Here is a 15,873-nt window from a genome sequence, read left to right as displayed (position 1 = left end):
CTTCCTTCCTTATCACACTGTCTTTGACAACCCTGGGCCCCCTTCCTGGCTTGTCCCCAACCTTTACCTCTCAATACCACCTCCCTGATGTAAGCCCCTCCTGGTCCTATAGGAAGTTAAATCTCTGTGAAATGTCTGAATGTCCAAATATTTAGAGGCCGCACCCTTGTTTTCCTCAGAACGAATCAGTTTCAGGTAAGCTGTATTTGAATCCAGTGTCACATTCACTGCAAAGAAAGAAAATTAATTCTGATAATTAATCAATATTGAGAAATATTAATTACATGCTATTAACAGGCAAACAAAAGTTTACTGACATAAGAAATTTAAGATGGAAGAACTTTTTAGAGTGCACAAAATGGTCTCCCTAACAACATGTGAAAAGTCCTATGCTGGCTGAACAGGAATCACCAATAAGTAGATCACCATATTTTTAAAGATTTCCATGAACTAGTCATGCCAACTGAATCTCAGTGAAATCTCAGCTTGCAGTCTTGAAAAGAAGGGCAGCTATGCCACTAACTTTTTTCTTTCTCTTCCTTAACTAGATCACTGAAGAATGGGCAGTAGAAAACTCAGTTATTATCTTTTATAATAATTATTTTGCTTTTACTGTGACTGTAAACTCTTACCTCATTCAACATTGAGCCTCAGTTACGTGCACATAAGCCATGGACTCTCATGTTTCTCATGTTTCCTTAATGATTGAATAGTCATTGAATGCCTCCCATAGGTAATTGTGGAAAAGGGAGGTTCTATAAAGTGTGGGGTGAAATTCCCAGTACAGAGTGTGCTCACACTGTTTCCATTTACCTAACTTACTTTTTTACTGCTCTTCCTCCTGATTAGGTCTACAATTGCAGCAAGAAGCAAAGCCAAAATAAGCAGCATCTTCCATGAAAACATCATGCTGGACTCTAAAATGAAACCACAGGCTCCCATTAAATCATGAAGCTAGTACAATATCAAGATTGTCTTTTTCATCTGAGCAGCTCCTAGAATGGGAAGAAGAGAGGAAATTGAACCTCTCGAGGAGGCAGTTAGTCTGCTCCTTCTTGTGTTGAAAACAGAGGAGAGACTGCAAATTTATGCCTTAACTTAGTATTGGCTCCTCTCAGAGATGCACAATTTTTTTCCTTCTCTCTTCCAATTGCATCATATAATCACTAGAATAACTTAGATGGCAAAAGGATAAAATTACCTAAGCCACAGCTATAAAGAGGGTGTAAATAAAAATTAGATTTTAATCCAGAAACAAAATCTTTGATGAGAAGAAAATAACAAAATGCTATAATAGTTTTCACATCAGAAGATTTTGGAGATAGAGTGAAGACAGAGTCAATTATGAGAATTTAGTGTGCACCCAACAAAGAATACAGTGTTAGGCTCTAGTTGGGGATGTAGGGAAAAAGAGGAGTAAGATTCCTAAATGTCTGGAAAATCATCAGAGGGAAAAAATAAAAATTATTTTTAAAGAATAACAGAATGAGTAAGTCTGGCTTGGTCTTAATAGTTATGTCCCAAACCAGAAAGGAACATATGGAATCACCCACATGAAACAGAAAAAATTGCTGTTTTCTCCTCGACCAAAATGGGCATACTGATGGAATAAATCACATTCACAAGAGAGATGTTTGTGGCCAATTGAAATGTCTCCACATGGAACAATGCATGACCACCTTGAGTCATAGCCTCAGAAGATGGTTTTATTGCTTTCTCTTCTATCTTCCTCTACTGCATGTGGGGCTGTGGGAACCATCTATCTGAAGAGCTCATCTGCTGCATTTCTCCATCCATTAGCCTCTCTGTGGTAATCAGTGGGGAAGAAGCCAGACCTGAAGACAGAGATCAAGTAACCAAAGCCTAGTCTCTCTTCAAGTGGTTGGGGAGTCACTGACTTCCATGTGAGAGAAGAGGGGAAGGCAGAGGGCTTGGGGAGGAGAACAGAGTTAAAGGAGAATTATACTCCACTTAGGGATGAGGTTGGCTGGAGCATTTTCTTGTTTTGCATGTTTGTTTGTTTGTTTGTTTGTTTATTGTATTCCTAAAAAATACTAGAACAAAGTGGAAGGATCGCCGGAACCCAGCAGGTCGAGGCTGCAGTGGCCAGAAACGGCCACTGCACTCCAGTCTGGGTGACAGTGTGAGACTCCAACTCAAAAAAAAAAAAAAAAAAAATACTGGAACAGATTAAGTAAGATAATTTTTCATATCCAATATTTTTCTTCTGTTGCAGAGAACAAAATAACTTTGACCAAGGCATGGATCACATGAACAATATAAAAATGTTAGGAGATATTCTCAAAGATCAGAATCTTATAAATATCTATGCCCAATGGTAGAAAATAATGGGACTTATTTAACTTCTCAACATGTCTTTCTGTGGATATTTTCCAAATATGTTTATGAATTTGGATTCAAAATACATTGGAGACATGTGGAATATCCAAAATGTTGGCCTATGTCTTCAGTGGCCTTTATTCACAATTCAGACAATGGGAAATCATGATGCAGGGAGTGATTTTTACCTTTTTTTATCCATCCCTGCAGGAACTGTCAATCTTTATAATTCCTTTTAATTTGGTGGATCTAGTTTAGTCTTCAAATTATTATATTTCCTAGAAATTCTTACATTTCCCAGAATTTACATTTTGCACTATGATGGACTTTGAGTATCTACAATTGTTCCTACACAGTGCAAGGTTTAATATAAATTTTACAACAAATGACATTCAAGAAAATTTCAAAAACCAGATAAATTTTCTAGGAACTAGCATCTTAAAGTAGTAACAATAGGTGTTGAATGCAAAACATCTATCCAGATTCCTTACCTACCACCTTCAGATCCAAAGTGGCCTCCTGATAGACACCACCTTGTTCAAAAAGGCAGTGGTACTTTCCATCATCTGAAAGTCTGGCACTGTGTATCTGCAGGGTCACTCTGCCCTCATTGATGGTGTTAATCTCCAGCGTAGTCCTTCCTCTATACTCTGCCATTTGTTCCCCAGGAACATGGTTCCCTTTCACATACACATGTACAGCTGCGTGACGGTGGGACCGGAACCACCTCACCTCCATGTTCTGTGCGTCAGCCTTGGGGAAAAGGTAACAGTTTAGCTGTATGTCTTCTCCCACTCCAACAAAGATGGGCTGAGAAGGTCCAATCACTTTTAAGGAAGCTGTTTAATAAAGCAGACAAAGCACAATGGAAAAAATCAAAATGGAACAAATAATATCATCACGAAGATCACCTCTATGGGGTTTAGAAACCACAGGCATCCCAGGGAAGCTGTGAGACTAAGGTCATCCTTTGAAAAAGTGGATGATTCAGAGACTCCAGAAAGACATAGTCCTTGGGAAGAAATGCCCCAAGATATATTTGAGGAAAAAAATCAGTAATTGAACCCCCACCCGCCCTTACCTATAATTTTGTTCAGTTTACAGATCAATAATTTAAAATTTTTGCAGCTAAAATTTTCAGAATAAAATGAGGATTTCACAAATTTGACCAGAGGATGCCTCTGCACCTCAGTCCCTATGTAACAAACCGCAACCTAACTTAGTATGGAAACTAACTGAAAGCCTAATTTAGGAGTTCATACTTTACAATTATATGTCTGTAAAGAATAGTTGAGGAGCAGTCATGCTTCGTCAATTACATGTAGCCAGATGTTCAAATTTTGCTGAAATAGGCAAACACTGAGCTGTAATCAGTAGATCTGTCTCTGTACCTCACTTCTGTTTTCCGTCCATAAATACTGTCTGACCATATTGCTGCCCAGAGTCCTCTGAACATGTTCTGGTTCTGAGGATTGCCTGAATTGCAAATTGGTCTTTGTTCAGTTAAATCCTGCTAAATTTAGTCTGTCTAAAGATTTTCTTTTAACACTTGATATCTATATAATCTTCAACTATGTCTTGATTTGTCTATACCTCACTTTCTAAAATGATAAATTTAGTGTATTACTCCCCCAATCATAGAGTTGTGGAGCTAAACAAAATAGTTCATATAAGGTACATGGATGACCATGCAGTGTGAACAGAGGCACATAGACCTGCGAGCCTTGAGGTCACTGGAGCCAATTCACTCTCTGACTAGATAATGGGGAGGGGTTGAAAATAAGTTCCAGGTGGACTTTTAGTAGAAAAATTTGAAGAAACTCCTCCCCCGCCTGACACACAGCAAAAGGAAGCTCCATTTTTCTACTTTGGTTAACTGTGGTTCCAGAAGGTCAGCCTGACTTAGGAACAAAATGACATGGGGTTGTAATTATTGTGCTTGAGAGCCCATGGGCATGTTGAGTTGGCTCAGAGAACTCAGAGGAGTGACTCTTTCCCTTATAATCTAATTGAGGCGTACAAACATGTGTCAACCTGCTGCAAACACCAGCTTGACTTCCTGATATGCATCTCACAAGCTCTGTCAGTTAAGGTTTCAGTTGTTCAGACACATTTGCTACCTGAGATAGAAGGGTCTCTGACTCAGGTGTATCTCTCAGATTGCAGAGTTACCTCTGACCTTCCCATCATCCTTCCCTTTATCTTTATGGTCTGTTGGGGTCAAAGGTGTTACAGAAGACTCTGACAAAAATTAAGGTGTGTTTGTCACCCTGATCTTCCTTTAAATACTCCTACGTCTGCTGAAAGGTGTGCTTAAGATCACACGCATGCACACACATTCCTGTAACAGGTGACTTGATGAAGAGTGGGATTAATGAAGGAAGACATGAAGGATCCAGGTTCTTGTGCATTTGGGCAGGAAGCAGGGTGGTTGTCTTGGGCTGAGAGCAGAGGCCACAGAAGGGAGGGAGATGGTAAGTAGGTAAAGGAGAAACTGAATGGAGCTCTAAATCAGTTGGTTATTTTTTAAACCACTTATCTTAGGTACAGTTGAATAATACCTACAGTCTAATCATAAGGTTAAAAAAAAAAGAAAAAGAGGCTGGGTGTGGTGGCTCAAGCCTGTATAATTCCAGCACTTTCGGAGGCTGAGGTGAGAGGATAGCCTGAGCCCAGGGGTTTGCAACCAGCCTGGGTAACTTGGTGAGCCCTCTTCTTTACAATAAAAATTGAAAAGAAAATTAGCTGAGCATGGTGGTGCATGCCTGTAGTTCCAGCTACCTGGAAGGCTGATACAGAAGGATCACCTGAGCCCAGCAGGTCGAGGGTGCAGTCGATGTAAGTGTGCCCCTGTACTCCAGCCTGGATGACAGAGTGAGACTCCAACTCAAAAAAAAAAGAAGAAGAAAAAGGAAGAAAATTATTGCCCAGTCCATAGGATCTCAGGCTGCACCCAGAAAGGAACAGCTCCCCCTTCCAATAGCCATGAGGTTAGGAGCCTACTGGAGTGAGGAGTAGGTGCAGGACCCATAGCAGGGTTAGAGGATGGAAGTCCTGGATGCCACCTCTAGTTATCATGATGACGCTGGTCTCACTCACATTCAACATGCTTTAAAAGGTCTTCCAGACCCCCAGGTTTTCCTGCCATGCTCTACACACCTCAAAGCAACTCCCTCTCCTCTCACCACACAGAGCAGAGATGCTGCCGTGTTCCTTATAGGTGACTATCTAAGGCTTACTGGAGTCCTTATGAACCTCTAATATGGCAGATTACACAATGGAAAGTTCCCTGAAGGAGACTGTGGACATCTGTGGTTTTCAGTCACCTATGGTACTAACTGAACATAAGACTTGGTAAAGTATCTCCGTTTCTTCTCTGGATCACAGAGTGACAGTAACACCCACATACTGGGAAGAGCAGAGGCTTCCTGTACAGGTGTGTGCCAGGATCTCTTACTTACCCATCTTGGTCTGCAATTTCTCTGGGAAAAAGAACAAGAATAACATATTAAGAAATTTGGTCTACTTGAACAATTTTCATATTGACAGTACTAGAAAACTGCCGGTGGGTGAAGGGCCAGGATTGGCAGTAGTGGGAAACTGCCAGGGAGGGGCACATCTCATCAACAAGGATAACTGCATAATGAACATTTGTATACTTAACCCTGAATTGTAACCTATATCTTTAAAATTTAAAAAAAAACTGTAAAAAAAAAAAAAGAAGTTTGGTCTAAGGGAATAGAGAGAGACTATTTCAAAAAAAAAATTAAATTCTACATTTTGTCAGAAGCTCTATTCTTAAAAAATGTAAATGAGGAAAAATAATGCTCCTTTTCCCCAGATTTCCATGTGCTGCAGCTGTTTGTTCCTCTTCTCTGTATAACAAAAATGTCTTTACTTCTATCTCCCCAAGATTCTGTTTGTTTCTGCTATTTACTATATAAATTTTTAACTATTCATTACAAAAATAATACATATTATTTTTTAGATATTTTTATTAGACATAGGCAATTTACAAACAAACTAAGAAATTACATATATAATGTAGAGAGACTATATATAATATAAAAGTTTATTTTAATATTAAAATATAACATTTGCTTTTTTCTTTATCCTTTATATGAATTATTATATATTTATGTCTAAATATAAAGGGCATCCCAAAAGTCTTAGAAATTCTTTCTCTATTCAACACTAAACTCCCAAACCAAACAAAGGGTACTATATTTTCTATAGATATGAATTCTGTCTTTATCACTTGCTGGAGGAAAAAGACCCACTCTCTTCACCTGGAGCCTTAGAATTATTGTGGCCTGTTTGTAAATATTTCTGATAGTGAAATGCATCAGTATCTGCTCTTTCTGATCACCATATAAGTTATTTAAAGCCAATAATTTTTATGTGATTGGAAATAACTATGAATAGACAGATGTAAACTTCATCATTGAATAGTAAATCATGAGAATTTTTACAACCATTGAAATTATTTAAAATGACATTTTTCAGCAATGCTATAATTTATAGTAATGAAAATATGACAATCTACTGTGGTATTGGATTTTTTGTTGGTTTATTTGTTATTTATAAATGGGGCTATAATTAATATCATATTATGCATGCAGTTATCTCCATCTTTGATTATCTTCATATGAAAGATTTGTAAAAGTAATTGGCACCACGCAGCATTAAAAATTTACGGAATATTGTTTTATTTATCTTACAATGCAATGCATACTTATGAATAAAAAGAATCAATGTAGAAGAAAAGGTAATTTCCCAAATAAGTGAGGTACCAGTAACAGCTATTAAAACTATAATGTATGTGTTTTCAATAAAAACTGCTATATAGCTTTTAATACATTTTACTAATTGTTGGAGATTTCTCTGTATAAAAAATAAAAGGTACTATAATACAGTCCCTCGTATCTCTCCTGGTGGTCAGAGCACGTTGGTCCTAGAGGCAGAACACTGACCTGGGATGTAGACAATTGATGCCTTCTTCTCAGTGAGGACAGGGTTATGGATGATGCAGGACACAGTCTCTGCAGAGTCATCCTGGAGCACAAGGGTGTCTTCCACATAGAACAGGCCATCTTCATCTGGGATGTGATTCTCAAACACTGTCAGCAACCTCTCTTCCTGGTTGTCTTTCCAATATACCAGGGGCTCTGGGAACCAGCCCCCTGCAGTGCACACAAACTGGAATCCGCTTTCCCCAGATCCTTCCATGTGGATGTTAGGGGTAGACCCCATACCTGCAAAGGAAAGCTATAGTCCTCAGTCCTGGAGCTCACAGAGGCACAAATCATAGAGACCGACAGCCTAGTGACTTTGCTCAAAGGGAGAGGGCAGCAGTTCAGGGGTCTGAAGAACAGAAAAAGGTTAAAGTAGTTGCATTGAAATTGGAGTTCAAATACACTTTATTTTCTCTCTGGTCTAAATCTTTAAATTTTACCATCCTACAAGTATATCTGTTCAGCTCCAGACAGGGGAATAAGAGTAGAAAAAGGAGTAAATCATGTGATTTACTCATGAATTCCTCTATGCCATGAATTCTGCCTTTTTCATCTTATAACTATCCATATCAGGCACTTTGTTAGACATTTCAGATGATACCTAGGTTTCAATTTAGACAGAATATTTACTATACAGTCAGAAATCACTTCCCTGGGCCTATTCTTCCCATTTTCTTTGCTGGTGCTTGTGATCTTGAGATGCAGTGTGATGAACTGCAGCATGTAAAATGGGAAGTTCCAGGAGAAGTTCCTTGTAACTAAATATTCTGTTCAGAGGGAAAAGGCTTTTGATAAATCCTAGTTTAGAACAATTTATGTATTCATGAAAATCTGTCTCTATTCAACACGTAACCCCCAAACCCAAACAAAGGGGACTATATTTTCCATAGGTGAGAATTTTGTCTTTATCACTTGCTGGGGAAGAGATCCGCTCCCTTCACTTGCAGCCTTAGAATTATTGTGGTTTGTTTGTAAATGTTGCTGATAGTGAAATGTATCAGTATCTGCTCCCTACACCTCAGAAATACATGAATTCTTTCTTCCATTTTGAGTCACTTTGAATATAATAACAGTAATATTGGCAGTCACGGGTGCTACAGAAAAGGATGTTAGGAAACAGCCTCCTGGGAGAGCAGATAAAGAAGCGGCATCAGTTAATATCTGCAAAGGACTATTTCCTAGATAAGGTGAATGGAATTGCCTAATTTTTTCTTTAGCACATGGAGAAGTGATTTCTGTCAGGGAATCATATGATAGTTTACTTTTTACACATTTTTTCCCCATAAGACAGATCCAGTCTCCAGTTGTCTCCTCTATCCCCACCCCTTCCTGCTTAGCTAATATGATGCATTCTGCAGAACCTTGACATCCACAGTAGGTATGTCCAAAAGCATCGGTGAGTCTCCAATTTATTGAACGCTAGGATATGATAATCTCCATAAAGCACAATATTCTTAACCTTCATAGTCTCTTCGCTACTTTTCTAACTGGAAGCATTTCACAAAGACACAAAGACTTCGCATCTCAGTTTCTGCATAGGTAAGGTTGTGTAGAGAGAAACCAATACTCTGAGATATGAATTTGAGTAGTCAGCTGACCTCATGCCACAGTTGGCTTGCTCTGCATACCAGCATTAGGTGGCGCACATTCATGCCCCAGAAAAATTGCTAATAAGTACATGTCAAATAATCCTTTAAAAATTCAAAACTGTGCAAGTTTAATTTGGGGGAATTTTTTTTTTTTTTTTTTTTTTTGAGTTGGAGTCTCAAACTGTCGCCCAGACTGGAGTGCAGTGGCCACTTCCGGCCACCGCAACCTCGACCTGCTGGGCTCCGGCGATCCTTCCGCCTCAGCCTTCCAAGTAGCCGGAATTACAGGCATGCACTACCATGCCCGGCTGATTTTTTGATTTATTGTAGAGATGAGGTCTTGCTGCCCAGGCGGGTCTCGAACCCGCGGGCTCAGGCAATCCACTCACCTCAGCCTCCCAAGGCTCGGGATTACAGGCTGAGCCACCGAGTCCGGCTAATTTGGGGGAATATTTAAACAGTGAGCTTGCTTTGAAGACTCCAGAAAATTTGCATTCAAAGGAGTAAGTGTGGAGGACTCAGTAGTGGGAATTGCCTTGATGACTCAAAGGGAATTATTTAGCAGTCCCTAAGCTGACCACAAATAAACATACTTCTGCCTCAGAGACCCAATGTCTTTCCCCTGATATTCACCTGCTACTTTGAGCAGCAAGCTTGTTTCTGTAAAATAGTTCCCATCCTGGAAGCGACACCAGTATTGTCCATTGTCAAAGGGCTGAATATCATGTATCTTCAAAGCCACACTTCCCTCTGCAATGTTGTCCTGTATCCACTCTACCCGGCCTCTGTACTCCTCCATCTGCATCTCGGTCACCTCTGCTCCATCCTTATATGCAAACAACAGTGTGCTGGGCTCCAAGTGGTACCATCTCACCTCCATGTGCATGGCAGTCCTCTTGGGGAGCAACTGACAGGTGAGTAGGGCATCTTCCCCAACCCTGGCCAGGATAGGATGAGCTGGACCAATCACTCTAAAGTCATCTAAAAAATGAGTGGAAAGAAGACTGAGGAAATGCCAACCAGAGAACCAATGTCCATGTTTTGGAGTGTTCAGTCTACCTAAATGGAAGCACCTTGAGGGGAAAGGACTTTATTTTCAATGTTTTAGAGAAATCTAGAATGATGATTTGCACATTGTTTGCTACAGAGGCAATTTTGAGTACTGAAAACAAATATAGGTCGAAACTTTGTGATTGCTGGGTCTGTCATTTAGCAGTTATGTAATTTGGGAACAAATCTATTATTCTCCATAAGACTTTAAAACTTGAAGTCTTAATTATGTCAGTTTTAAGGTACTAAAACAATCACCATCTCTGGGATGTTTTTATTCTCAAATAAGTTAATATGTAAATTGATTTTTAATTGGAAATTTTCTTATTGTTATTGATGAATATTTTAATCACTTTCATAAAATTTTGGTAGTCAATTTATTTATTAAATATTTCATCCTTCTTGGATTCTTCTTGTTCTACATAAGAAACTGGGCTCTTTTTGCTTTTTATTTTTTTCTTGGAGAAAGCAAGAGTTTGGTTACTGGGACTATGTACAATACAGTTCTCACAAGGACATTTTGTGGTGGATAAAGGACAGTTGTTGTCTAGAGAGTTTGAGTCTTCCAATCAGATTCTAAGTCATGTCTGATCACCTCCTTGTATCTGAAAATTGAAGAGATGTTGAACAATTGTGTGTTAATAAGTGTAATAATTTCACATGTCATGTATCATAGCTGTTTCCTATCCTAAATGCTCCAAGGTCATTTGTCCTTTCTCTGAGAAGATTCTATTCTCCTATAAAGGAACTGTGCCCTGCTTAGCTCCTGCTCAATATCAGATAGATGCTGCTCAAAAGGTTACTACAGAACTTATGTGGATGTTGGTTCATATTCTTTATTAACAGAGTCTAAATATGAAGTTGGAATTGAAGGCATTTCTGATTAACTATTAAGGTATAGGGAATAGCAGTATGAGCAAAAGAGAGGATGGCAGTCTCACCACTCTGCACCATTTCTGGGTGCTAAGTCTGGACCTGTGCCTTCTGATGTGCTGCCCAATGTTTTTGCCCACTTTCCCACACTACATTTTCCTTGGGGCTGTGTTATCATCCTCTGATGTTGAATTTTCATAATTCTTTCTCAAGGTGCCACATTTTGACTAACACAGTTCAGCTAGTGAGATTTCCAAGTCAGTTTCTTGAAAGCCTCCTTCTAGTTTCTTATTTCCAAGTATTGTTATGCTGCTTAATTTATGGTAAAGTGCAGCTGCTTTTCTTGGCCCCAACATGCTGTCGGCATGAAAACAGGAGAATGGATTAATAACTTAATATGTTCCAAGCATTGATTCAAGGACTTTTCATTTCCAAGTTAATCCTAAAGCCTGTGCTAGACTCTGAGACATAGGCACTGTTGTTATTCTTATTATAAAGGTAAAGAAATTAAGACATAAAGTACTGAAGTTGCTTTCCAAAGGTGACTCAGTTGGGAGCAGAGGAGCTTTTACTGGAACACAAGGGCCTTGAGATCCCAGACCTCCACTGTTAGATGTTGTTCTAGTCCTTTTAGTTCAGAATTCTGCATCTGTACTGGCTCAGTGGGACATTGGCAAATACAGTAAAGTTAAAAAGAGAATCCTACCTTCCTGCTTCATAGTCAGCAAAATGAAGAAGAAGGAGGCGACTGCACCAGACAGACTGTATCCTGGAAAATCCACCATCCTCCCTGGAGCAAACACAAGGGATTATATAACTATGCCTAAGTGAGACTGCAACATACCCAACACACTCTGTGGTTTCCACTGGTTGTGCAGTCTTCATGAGGAGTCCACATCAACCCCTTCCCAATTAAAATGGTTTTGTCTCCATTGCTCCACAGTTATTGATCATATCAGACTGTCTTTTAGACCCAAGGTACACTTTCTGATGGAAATTAAAAGCACTCTTTATCTAAAGGGACAACCATTTTATTTACACACACACACACACACACACACACACACACACACACACTCAAGTCCATCCATTGGTAGCATGCAGAAATTAGAGCAAGCTTAAGATATTTTTTCTTGTCTTCTGCCCCTTCACCCCACATAGTTCTTCTTCACTACAGTTTTTTCCATGTGGAGAAAAGAGCAGGAAGGTTCTGCATCCCCACACTGCAGCCAGGTAGCCAACATTCAGACAACCCAGGGGCACCGGGATGCCTTAGAAAGCGAAAGACAGAGCGGTGGAAATGGAGCTACAGAAGAAGATGGTCAGGGAAACTATCTTAAATAGTATAATCTTGCAAACATGTAGGAGTGGCAGGACAGACAAATTCAATGAACTCACTGTAGCAACCTAATAAAAATACTTCTACACAGCTAAAAAAAATTGAAAACTTTTTACCAGGTCAAAGATACAGTGCATGTGTTTTCGTATTGGAAAATGAAAAAAACAATCAGAGTAAAATAAGTCTATGACTTCTTATATCTGATGTATCAATTATTTTATTGAGAGAAAACTTGTTTCCGAAGTTAGAAGAGCCAGCTAAGGGGTAATGCTGAGTCAATTACTTCTTCTACTTTCCCAGAAACTAATGCTATTGTGATTTTATGGGCAGAGAGAAAAAATCAACAGACTGAAATAGAAATTAAGAATCAAATGATTCAAGAGGTTATTGTTACAGAATTATTACTCTATTTTCTTTCTAAAAGAAACATACTTTCACTTAAGATATCTCTAAGAAAACTGAGGAGCCCAGTTGTACACAATTCCTAAATCTAAAAGGGTACTACAATGTATATATGAAAATGAGATTGAGTTTTACAAGACAACACAGACCCCTTCCCCCTGAAATGATTTATCAATCATTTCTCCTTAGACCGAAGGAATATTGTTGGCATCTCCTTGACTCCTCTTGTGAAAAGCAGAAACTTTTTTTCACCAAATAAGAGCCAAAAATGTCCATGCCATGCATCATTTCTCGGTTATGTGAACTAAAAAGAATCCACACTTGCTACAAACCAATTTATAGGCTTTTGTTCTTTTAGGTATTTTATGTCAAAGCAGGTAGAAGAAAGAAACTACAACTGAACTCAAAAAAAATATTGCATAAATCAATGAGCTTTTGAAGAATGTTGTGAAAATACATCCTACCATTCTCTGGTGCTCAGGTATAGATTTGTGAGAGAATATATAAAGGAGAAGAACTGCCTTGGACCAAAGGATACTCAATGGAGAAAGAGGCAGTTTTACCCTTAGAGGACATTTATCAATGAATGGAGACATTTTTGGTTGCCTCATCTGGGGAGGGGACACAAAATGGATAGAAACCAAGGATGCTGCTAAACATCCCACAATGCAAAGGACTGGTACTCACAACAAAGAATTATCCAGCCCAGAATGTCGGTAGTGCCAAGGAAAAACCCTGCATAGAGTTTGCTGTCAGTGTTCTGAAAATCCTTGGGACTTTTTTTGGTAAATAGATAACTGGAGTTAGATTTCAAACTTCAAATAAAAACATTTTAATTATAAGTCTCTGACATCTCTGTTTACTATTTGAATGGGCCGCAAAAATATTCTAAAATTTTTGCTGTTCTTATTAAATATGGTTAGTTTTGGTTTTGTCAAGATGTATGATCTAATATTTAAACATATATTTAATTTAATTTTCTGGGTGAAGTATAAGTGTTAAAATGCAATGACACATGACTGTTATGTCTATACATTAGTTGAATAACAATTCTGATATTCAAGGGCTATCCTGCACTATGATAATTTATTTCAAAGAAAATAACAAATTACTACATATCATGGGTCATTAGAATTTTACAGCAAAGCCTCAAATGTTACATAGTCAAAAATGTCAAGTATGCATAGCAATTAAGTGATAAGGCTATACTAATTTAATTCACAAAGTTTGAAGCTTATATATCAATATAGATCTTAAAAACAGCAGCCTATATATCTATACAGTCCTTAAAAACAAAGTTTAAGAAAAAAACATTTTCATAGAAAGAAAGTAAAATAAAAATAAGAGATAAGGTGACTTTGTTTCTACTTTGCAACCTTGAATATTTCACTTTGTTTACTCCCTTGACCCTCTACTTTCCTTTCTGGAGACAATCATTTTAACATTTTTCCAGCTGTGCCATCACCATATGATAGACCAGGAAATCAAAGCTTAGAGACACAAACCTAACATCATGTGTGACAGATGATTAGAATGAATCTGGTTTTCTTATTTTTAGTCTAGTACCCCCTCCTTATTTTTAGTCTAGTATCAAGCCTGCTTCATGAGAACACTGTGAAGACTAAATGAGCTATGACAGCACTTTGAAAAATGTACTGTGGGATGTAAATATAGAGTATAAATGGGAGGAGTATAACAAGCAGCAGTGTTGCCCTACAGGACATTGACTTTGTCTGTATGTCCTACTTTTTCAACATAGTCAATTTACCCAACCTCCTATGGCCGTCCTTCCCAGGGGCTTTCAAAACCACTCACGTGTCTTCCTCTCTCCTTGGGAGTGAAACCCAGTGCTGCTGGGTCTTCTCACTCGGTCTCAGGTGTATCCTTTATCCACATGGCAGAGGATCAAAGACAGGTCAGAGCTCTGGTAAGTGCTGATCAGAGACAGAACGGTGGGACAGCAAGAGATTGTAGAGGTAGGCCCCCAGCTCCCCTGGTGCTTTAGGTGAAGGGAGGATTTAACCTGCCTCACCCAAGTTGAAGGCAGAGCCAAGCACCTGACACCCTCTGAAAATGAGATTCCAATCCAGATAGCACGTTCACCTCCTACCAGCTGTAATCCACTCAAAAGTGAAACTCAGAGGATGAGTGGACTTTGAGAGAGTTCACTTGTGAGTTCTTGGGACCTGCAGACAAAATTGTGACACTGGCACTTTTCCCTCCCTAGAAATCCAGGGTACTCTTGCAGAGGCTCATCTGACTCTCCACCCCACTAGTCTACACCATCTCCAGTTAGGTCTTTATGCAGACCTGCTGTCCCTCCAGCACCTCATGCAGGTATCTGTCTTCTCCCTTCCCTCTGCCTCCTCACACACCAAAGATCCTCCAAGAACGTAGTGCCAAGGTTCTACTAGAACACGGTATTCATAGGTCTGCAGAATTGACTGAATATCAAATGTCCCGTGCCTCATTTTACTGATAGGAAAAAAAAAAGACCCAGAGAAAAGAACTTCCTTCTCCAGGATCAATGCACCATACCAAGGTCCCTTAAGAGGTAGTTTATTGCTCTTTTTACATTCATCCTTTATCTCACTTTGTTGGATAATAAAGGATATAATTACTATCAGATATCTGACAAAGATGTTTAATATGTTTCTCAATATCTGGGGGCACAAAGAGTATAAAGATAGGGATTATGGGCACATTTTTTATTTTGTTTCAGCCAGATTTTCCTTTACATTCCCCTTAAGTATTCTTTCCTTGAATTAGAGGGATCTGCAGATATAATCTCAGGATTTAAAGAGTTTTCCAGAATAATTTTTAATTTAATTTTAGAGTGCAATTTCACGTAATAAAGGCATATGCAACATTATGGTGTTATAATATTTGAGCTGAAGTTTCTTTCTCTTTCCTGTTATGAGCAACCCAAAATTGGGCCATCTAACTATTCTTCTGTAAGTATTTCCCTCTCCATCCTTCAGTCAAAAGACCCTTCTCACTGTGGAGAATGAGAAGTTTGAAAAGAAGAGAAAAATAATTAAACATGGAAGAGAATATGAGGGTCTCTTTACCAAGTTTCCCTCTCAGAATAGAAAGACTGCATCCTGCTTCACCTCTGGTTCTCATAATGGTAGTGGTACCCACAAGTATCCCTCTCCTACAATGACACCAAAGAGTAACAGTAAGGGAAAGCTCCCAAAGGCAAGAAGCAGTAGGGCCTGGACAGCTCAATAATAATGAATGTTGGCCAGGCGCAGTGGCTCAG

General features: G+C 38.9%; 1 protein-coding gene across 1 annotated transcript; it reads right to left on the bottom strand.

Moving 5' to 3' along the window:
* Window positions 1-1,814: 1,814 nt before the first annotated feature.
* On the bottom strand, window positions 1,815-11,652 carry LOC103260818 (butyrophilin-like protein 2). Its single transcript, XM_021712554.1, has 6 exons — window positions 11,574-11,652; window positions 9,578-9,925; window positions 7,314-7,595; window positions 5,802-5,822; window positions 2,836-3,179; window positions 1,815-1,835 (listed from the first exon to the last, which is right to left on the bottom strand). The coding sequence occupies exons 1-6, from the start codon at window positions 11,650-11,652 to the stop codon at window positions 1,815-1,817; spliced, it is 1,095 nt and encodes a 364-aa protein (XP_021568229.1).
* Window positions 11,653-15,873: the final 4,221 nt, after the last annotated feature.

This window comes from Carlito syrichta, unplaced genomic scaffold (assembly GCF_000164805.1).
Source record: "Carlito syrichta isolate Samal-C Ts95f unplaced genomic scaffold, Tarsius_syrichta-2.0.1 Scaffold303355, whole genome shotgun sequence".
Classification (NCBI taxonomy): domain Eukaryota; kingdom Metazoa; phylum Chordata; class Mammalia; order Primates; family Tarsiidae; genus Carlito; species Carlito syrichta.
The sequence above is the reverse complement of the archived record's forward strand: the minus strand, read 5'-3'. Positions and strand labels throughout refer to the sequence as shown.

Bases quoted from the DNA above. Each gene is read 5' to 3' on its own strand.
- LOC103260818 (XM_021712554.1), bottom strand. From the start codon at position 11,652: ATGGTGGATTTTCCAGGATACAGTCTGTCTGGTGCAGTCGCCTCCTTC. The intron at 9,926-11,573 runs GTAGGATTCTCT...CTCATTTTTTAG, and splicing joins GCTGACTATGAAGCAGGAAG to ATGACTTTAGAGTGATTGGT. The intron at 5,823-7,313 runs GTCAGTGTTCTG...TCTTTTTCCCAG, and splicing joins ATCAATTGTCTACATCCCAG to AGAAATTGCAGACCAAGATG.